At 48.3% G+C, this 8044-nt stretch overlaps 1 protein-coding gene across 1 annotated transcript; it reads left to right on the top strand.

Annotated features, from left to right (window-relative positions):
• Positions 1 to 409: 409 nt before the first annotated feature.
• cdipt (CDP-diacylglycerol--inositol 3-phosphatidyltransferase (phosphatidylinositol synthase)) lies at positions 410 to 7772 on the top strand. The gene is made up of 6 exons (XM_086184574.1): positions 410 to 573; positions 1413 to 1547; positions 1855 to 2008; positions 2502 to 2583; positions 3049 to 3130; positions 3956 to 7772. Exons 1-6 carry the CDS (start codon positions 531 to 533, stop codon positions 4096 to 4098), a joined length of 639 nt encoding a protein of 212 aa, XP_086040700.1. The 5' UTR covers positions 410 to 530; the 3' UTR covers positions 4099 to 7772.
• Positions 7773 to 8044: the final 272 nt, after the last annotated feature.

Genomic DNA, 8044 nt, shown 5'->3' with positions numbered 1-8044 from the left:
CAGCCAGTAAGAAGCACCTCGTCAAACGCCAACACGACCCGGACTGAGGTCCATTCACGTCCGCCATCAAACCTCAGATCGTGCATGTTCCTTCCCGAAGTCTGACTTGGTTGTCATCGACTTCATGTCACACGTTTAGAGGTGAAATCTTTCTGTAAGGGGAAACTGAGGAGGAGGGAACTAAAAATAACCTTTTCTGTTGTTAAAGGGAAGGCTGCGTCATATGACGTCATGGCCGCTGTCAAGTGAAGCACCCGGAAGCATGAATATGGCATCTTGAGGGGTTTCGTTGTTTTTGAAAAATACCACGATAACTAACTGAGTGGTTTTTTTGTACTTCCTGTGTGTAGTATTCGTGTACTGAACGTTTTTATTCTGAAAGCACATCCAAGCCACTTGTGGGCGTAACTTCCGCTGTTGGAGGAAGTCGTCGGTGCGGGTCACTCAGCGAGGCGTTTTGGCTACGAGCGGGACGGCGGTCACTTCGAAGATTTGTCAAACAGTAAGACGGTTAAGCGAAACCAGCCAAGATGGCGCAGGAGAACGTCTTCCTTTTCGTTCCTAATATCATCGGTGAGTTCGAATATGTAGCCTCGGCTAGTTCCGGTTAGCCCAGCTAGGCCTGGGACGCCGTTGGCACTGAGCCGTCCCTCACTCCCATGAAAACGGGTCTAATGATGTCAATAAATGGCGTCAGGTGAGCCGCCTGAAGGGTACCAGCTGGCACGGCTTGGCACCGGTTCGACTGTCCCTTTGTGTCCGGTTAGCTTACCTCGCTAAACCCTTGGAAGCAAGTCGGAGGTTTGAAGGAAGGAACATTTCGAACCAATCACCATGTCAGAATCATTGGTCAGGGACTTTTGTTGTATTCAAAGGTAACTCACCTGAAAGTAAAAATTAACGTTTTCCTTCAATCAGTCGCGTGGAAAAGCCTCGTAGTCACATGATTGCTGCGTTTCCCTCACTGCAACGTCATTGTGCGTCACGACTGAAGACGTTTCTACTTTGTTTAATAGAAGAACAAACGTGAACGCATCACCGCCTGACTCACAACTATCGATGAGTTTCTCTCTTGATTGATCAGCTATGGATCAGTTGCTATTTCCTGGATTTGATCGGCAGCTTCTGAGTTGATGCAGTCAGTTTGGGATCAATGTGTCTGATTGATTGAAAGACAACTGATCAAATACGCAGAAATGCCCCCCAAAAAGATCTTCACGTGTCCTCAAATGGCCTTAACTCGGCAGGATGCGGATGACTTCCTGTTTCCTGCTGTGGGCGGAGACACCTTCATTAATAACGCTAACAAACGCTTATATTTGCGTTGTCCTGAGTCCTCGTCTTTCAGGTAATCGATTACTTTCACGTGGGCCCAATCTCCTCCATACTGAGGCGTCTGCTCGCTCCTGCAGGCTACACTCGCATCGTCTTGGCCCTGCTGTCCTTCTACCTGATGCCCTGCTGTCCGTGGCCCGCCGTCTTCTGCTACCTGCTCAGTGCGCTGCTGGATGCCTTCGATGGTCACGCCGCACGAGCGCTCAACCAGTGTAAGTGCTCCCCTGCTGATGCGCACGGACGTGACTGTGAACCTACGTGACTGTCGTCCTCGGTCGCTCCTCTGTGGTCTCTGAGTTTCACTCTCAGGTTTTTCTTCGGCTGGCGGTCAGAAGCTCCACGCCAGGACGTAGAGATGAACGAGCAGCTGATGATGCCTGGATGTTGTTTTGGTTGGAACAACGGCTCCTTTAGGCGTCAGGAGGACGAGGAGCGTTTGATTTGGCCACCCTGGCGTTATTGTTTAACCCTGACGTCTCCACATGGAGGCGCTCCTCTGACTCTTCTGTTCTCTTCAAGGCACCAAGTTTGGCGCCATGTTGGATATGCTGACTGACCGCTGTGCCACCATGTGTCTGCTGGTCAACCTGTCGCTGCTCTACCCCGCCTACACTTTCCTGTTCCAGTGCTCCATGTGTCTGGACATCAGCAGCCACTGGCTGCACCTGCACAGGTGCGTTACTGCCCCCCCCATACCTCCTCCCTCCATCCTCCATACCTCCTCCCTACCTCCTCACTCTCTCCTCCATACCTTCACCCTCCACCCCTCTTCCCTACCTCCTCCCTCCATCCTCCACACCTTCCCTACCTCCACCCCTCTTCCCTACCTCCTCCCTCCATCCTCCACCCCTCTTCCCTACCTCCTCCCTCCATCCTCCATACCTTCACCCTCCACCCCTCTTCCCTACCTCCTCCCTCCATCCTCCATACCTTCACCCTCCACCCCTCTTCCCTACCTCCTCCCTCCATCCTCCATACCTTCACCCTCCACCCCTCTTCCCTACCTCCTCCCTCCATCCTCCATACCTCCTCCCTCCATCCCTTCATCTCTGAACTTTATATTCCATACCACTTCATCATGACTTCATTGTCTGTTGATGCTGCTTGTGTTTCATTGGTTCTCGTATGTGTGGGTGGTGTTGTGATGGTGGTCTTCCTCTCTGCAGCTCGACGGTGAAAGGCTCCGCCAGTCACAAGACCATCGACCTGTCCGGTAACCCCATCCTGCGCATCTACTACACATCCAAGGTGAGGACGGCGCGTTGTACGTGTCATCAGAGCAAACGCTGGAGAGCTGCGATCATTCAGATGCCGAGTAAGAACAGCGAGGGAGAACTTTGATCTGTTAAAAGGACACGCCCACATGCAGGGGAAGTTCAGCATCGCCAGACAGGAACATGGAGACTCTCCTCAGAGACCCACGCTAGTTAGCTTAGCATAGGGGAGACAGTGATTGACTGGAGCGTGAAACTCATTACAGCTAGAAATGAATTCTCTGATGCAGCAGACTTGTTAACTGAAGCGTCAGACGATAAAATGACAACTCAGCACATCTTCCTTCCTCTACACTGCCGATTTAATGACATTTATTGAACACAGAAAACTGCCGACATGCTCAAATTCCACGTGCGGCTCTTTGTCCTGTTGGAGCAGTTTGATGTGATGTGAGTTGATCCCCTGACCTCTGACCTGCCGGTGTGTTTGTGTGCTCAGCCGGTGCTCTTCATCATGTGCTTTGGTAACGAGCTCTTCTTCTGTCTGCTCTACATCCTCTATCACATCCAAGAACCTGCTGGTAAGACACACACACACACACACACACACACACACCTGTCGGCACCTCCACACTCGTTAGACATTTGCTGAATCACAAGGTGACATGTTTCAAGTCACAGACATGCACACGTAGACGCTGCCTTCAGGCGTGTGATGCGTCTCTGCTGCCGCCATCTTGCTCAGGTCTTCTCACCTATTAAGAACCTCCAGGTCGGGTGAAGGCAACATGTCATATTTTTATTGCAGTACTGAATCAGTAAGATGACATCAGTCAGTCAGCTTCACTCTGATGCCGCGTAGCAACACGTCCTCCTCGCCACGCCGGCCGCCGCGTAGGTTCAGTCATATTCAGTCACGTTCATCTCAAAGATTACAACAAAATGACCCGGTGGTGACATGAACATGAGCAAGAAAAGAGAACATTCTTCAAAACTGAACGTAGGATAAGTTGATTTAAAAGGTTATTTTGTAGAAGTATTACTCTTCTCCACATGAAGTACTTGTAGTTGAACAAAGTATCCTGTATCATAAAAACTCGTCTGGCAGGTAAAATAAACCAGACTGCTTGAAACTCTGTCATAGTCAGCGAGTTATGATGGTTTTAACTGTGGATGAAGCTCCTGCTGCCTCCCTGCAGGAGGAGGCGGGGCTTAGCCTGAGCAATATGGCCGCATCGTTGACGCATCACAGCGGCCAAGGAGGCATCTACATGTACGTTTCTATGGCTCTATGGCAGCCTCAGATCTCGTGCTCTAAACATAGTGTGTGTGTGTGTGTGTGTGTGTGTGTGTGTGTGTGTGTGTGTGTGTGTGTGTGTGTGTGTGTGTGTGTGTGTGTGTGTCAGAATGGCTCTACTGGCTGCAGGGTCTCTGTGGCATCATCTGTCTGCTGAAGTCCAGCATCAGTGTGCTGCACCTCGTCACGGCCTCCCAGAACATGGTTGCCCTGGACATCGCGGATCGAGAGATGGCCAGGAAGGCACAGTGAGAGCGCCAAACCTGCCATGTGTTTATCAGGGCCAGGCTCAGGCCCTGACAATAGAGATCCCACATTTGGAAAAAACTCATTTACTGAACCTTTTTATTGTCAGACCTGTTATTATTGGGGCCTGAGCCTGGAGGTACTTCAAGACCCTCTTATGTTTGCTCGACCCACTCGCCACTTCAAAAGTTAATCTGACCCCCTAAACATGCTTGAAAACTCACCAAATTTGGTACACACATCGGGTGCAGCGAAAAATTCAATAATTAAAAAAACAAGAAGCGCTCTACTCAATAGCGCCGTCTAGATACACAAAAAACCACGCCACGTCCTGTTGGAATGTCCTGCAGACATGGGACCAACACCGTTTTATTCGTCTCATCAAGACGGACAAATCATACACTCACACCCCTGACCTAACTCTAACAGGATGTCCACAATTTGGACACGAATGTCTAATTTTGGACAATTTTGCGCCCCAAACAAACGCTATCTCCTCCGAGGGCGTTCATGGTATCGCTTCCAAAAGTTCATACATAACTCTCCAAACTCTGCTGATCAAAAGCTGTTAAAAGTTTTTATACAGTGTAAACGGTTTGGGTTTTATAAGCCCTCAAAGTGGGGGAGACACTTTTTACACTTTTCACCTTACAATGGAAACCAATGGGGCACCTGTCTGCTCTCATGGTACATACTCTCAAACACTCGCTTCTCACATGTAAACTAAATGTCCCACAGCCTCAAAATACACACCACTGCATTCCTGACAAAAATCCCTACAAAAATATGGTATCATGTTCCACTTTGGCCCAACATATGCAGAGCTTTTTGATTTTGACACTAAAAATGTCACAATCCTCCACTCTCTCCACTCTAACACAGATCAGAGACAGAGCAGTGGGGAGGGGTTCTTAAAGGGCCAGCTCTCAGCTCTGCTCTCACTCTCTGATCAGACTCAGGCTTCTATCTCCTAAACTACAAGGCCTCCACACTGGACCAGGACACCCTGGGATTCAGGCCGGTGTCAAGGACGCGGCCACAGGCCGCGCAGGGGCTCAGGCCGCTCAGGCCCTAACGACGCTGCTTGCAGCTTTAATTTCTTTTGTATTTTATTTTGAAAGGGCAGCATCAACTCAAAAGTGACTCAAGTCCGTCATGTAAATAATGAAACCACGTCTTAGAGGAAATGGATTCACGCTGAGGTTTTTAGAGTATTTCTGCTGCAAATTTTCTTGGTATCAGAGTATTAACACCGCAGACTGTATATAGATGATGGCGGTCCTCACCTGTGCACAAATGAAGCCAAAACATCTTTGAGGCTGCCACCATCTTTGGGTCGCTGCTGCCACATTTGGATCCAGACTCTGCTGAAGTTCCTCACGTCTGCTCAAAGGTCGTTCTGCTGCTTGAGGTGGTTTTTGCCTCTTTAGAAAAAAAAATACTTGAAGAGAATTTAAGAAAAACAAATTCAGATAAACTCTGACATAGTGAACCTTTAACTCGCAACTGAGCAGCTGATTCTGCTGCTGCCGCCATCTTCCCGGTTCTTCCCAAACTTTGTCTTCATCTCCAGAGAAGCAACGCGTCCAACACCGGCTGGAATCCAAGTACTGTTCCAGCCGGTCCAACTGAAAGAAGTTCTGTCTGTAGCGCAGAACTACCTGTTTTGGTTCTGGGTTTTCTTCTTCCACGCTGCCTGCTTCACCCATGGCAACATCGCCTAGACCGCCAACTTCTGACAGAAGTAGTCACTACATGACCAGGTTTATAACCTCTGGATGGAAGTGGCTGAAAGTCACTTTGCATTTTTCTGAAATTCGCTTAAAATTCTCTTGATCTTGTATGAGAACCTAATTTTAGTACTTTGAAAGATTTGCAGAACAGTTTTAGGAACTTGGTTCAGGGTTTTCCCCCAGAAGAGTTGTTGGAGAGTTTCCTTCTCGGGGGGCCGGCAGCAAAATGGAGAAGAGCTGTGATGCCATGGAGCCCAAGAGGAAGAAGAGCTGACGAGACTCATCGCTGCAGGACCAGGGACACTGGCGAGGGAGCCGCAGGCGACACGTCAAACATGGCGCCTGACGACACAAAACGGAAGGACGTAGGTGGAGTTTTGAGGTATTGGGCGTCTCTCTGGCACGTGGAAGGCCTTCTTAGACGCAGCGCTTGGTGCTCTTGCAAGATCACGTCTGGGGGCTGACGCAGTAAACTGGTCTTGCCACCGTGATGTCTTGGCTTCAGTTTGGGGACACTTGGGAGAAGTTTGCCCTATAGATTTCTGACGGTTCCAGTTCCCGTCTGTTGCTTTGCACTGGGACGTCCTGTGGTCTCCAGGACAGATGTTTCCCTCCGTCTGTGGCGTCTGAGTTCATATTTTAATATATTTAAGAACAACAACTGTATGACCATCATGGTAGCCTGAGTGTTCTAGCTCTCGTTGGAATTTCCTGTAGTTTTCTTATTCGGGTGTCGGTGCTCAGCTGTAGTTCACGTGGATGTTAAACTCTGTCATCGTTGATCAGAAAGGTAGAAAACTCATGAAACTACGATGACGGATGGATTCATGTTTTACCATAAAAACAGAATATTTTTGGACTGTTGGGTAAAGAGTAGATAAAAAATATCGGGGGGGGGGGCTGTGATTGAGAAGTTGTTTGACTATTTTCTGACATTAATCAGAAATAAATACTTCATACGTGATTTGTAGCAGCGCTGTTGCCTCGAACGCCAGTATTCCATTGTTCAGGTGTCATGAAAATTGAATCTGCTGTTGAGAAACATTTCTTCTGATCTTAAGTGTTGCTGCTAATCGTTAGCAGCTCTGCTAACTCGATGAATCTACTGATGTTCGTTTTATTCTTGAAAAGTCGACAAACATCAGTAGATTCAGTCACTCGAGTTAGCAGAGCCGCTAACGATGAGCAGAGCCGCTAGTGATCAGAATGTGACTCAGTGCTGTTTTGTTTGAGAAGTGTTTTGTGCTCACATTCTTTTATTGTGAAAGTGACTGAAGTGAAGGTTTGTGCACGTTGGACAATCGGTGGGTTCCTCCAAAGGGAACCCTGGAGGAACCTGTCACCACCAACACGGTTAGTAAACCATTTATTAGACATCAGGAGTTCAACGAAAACCACTTCATTCACTCTGGATGTGTCTGAGTTAAAACTGCCAACGAAACATTCTCGCCGTGTCTGCGACGATGCGTTCAAGAGCTGAGGCGAACATTTGATCGCCAACCTCGTCTCAAACTCCTTGTTGAAAATGTTAAACTGCTGTCATTCCTTTTTCTTTTCTTGAACTTTCCTCCACAACCACCATTCCCAGGGAGAATCTGCCGCAGCTCCCTCTCTCTTTTATTGTCAGCCCGTGGAGAGCAGGATGCGTCCTTTGGGCCGCATCTTTGCTCTGATGGGTTCAGTCATTGATTCCTGCTCACGTTTCATGTTTATCATGTTCTTTATTTTTAATCTCAGCAGTAGAAAAGCTGCTTCTCTCTTTTTTAAGTCTTGTCTAATGTGTGAAAGTGTTGAAATACGAGTGTGACCTCTGGCTTTCCTCCGACTGTGCAGTGGGACAAATGTTTATGGAGCAGCTCCTGCACAGACGCTTCTGTTCGAGCTGCAGGGCTTTGACTTCACTGTAAAAGCAGCTACAAAATAAAGACAACGAAAACCTGGGTTTTGTTTGGTTTACTGCCAACTTCAATGAATGTTCCAGTTCAGTTCAAAGTTATCAGGGTCATCGCGGCTCTCAGCTGGATCCCGGAGCGACGCGGGATGGCCGCGGCGGTCGTCCGCCCTTTCCAAAGGTTCCTTTAGTTATTCAAGACGTCACATTCTTCCTCAGCAAACTACTCAGTCAACCAGGATGATCTGAAAGGGTTCAGGGGGTCAAAGGTCAAAGCTACCGTAATAGGAAGTCTACAACTAATCTATAAACGGTTAATTAGACAGAA

Source organism: Aulostomus chinensis, chromosome 18 (assembly GCF_037954235.1).
Source record: "Aulostomus chinensis isolate RoL2024-O1b breed Wild chromosome 18, RoL_Achi_v1.0, whole genome shotgun sequence".
Lineage (NCBI taxonomy): Eukaryota > Metazoa > Chordata > Actinopteri > Syngnathiformes > Aulostomidae > Aulostomus > Aulostomus chinensis.
The sequence above is the reverse complement of the archived record's forward strand: the minus strand, read 5'-3'. Positions and strand labels throughout refer to the sequence as shown.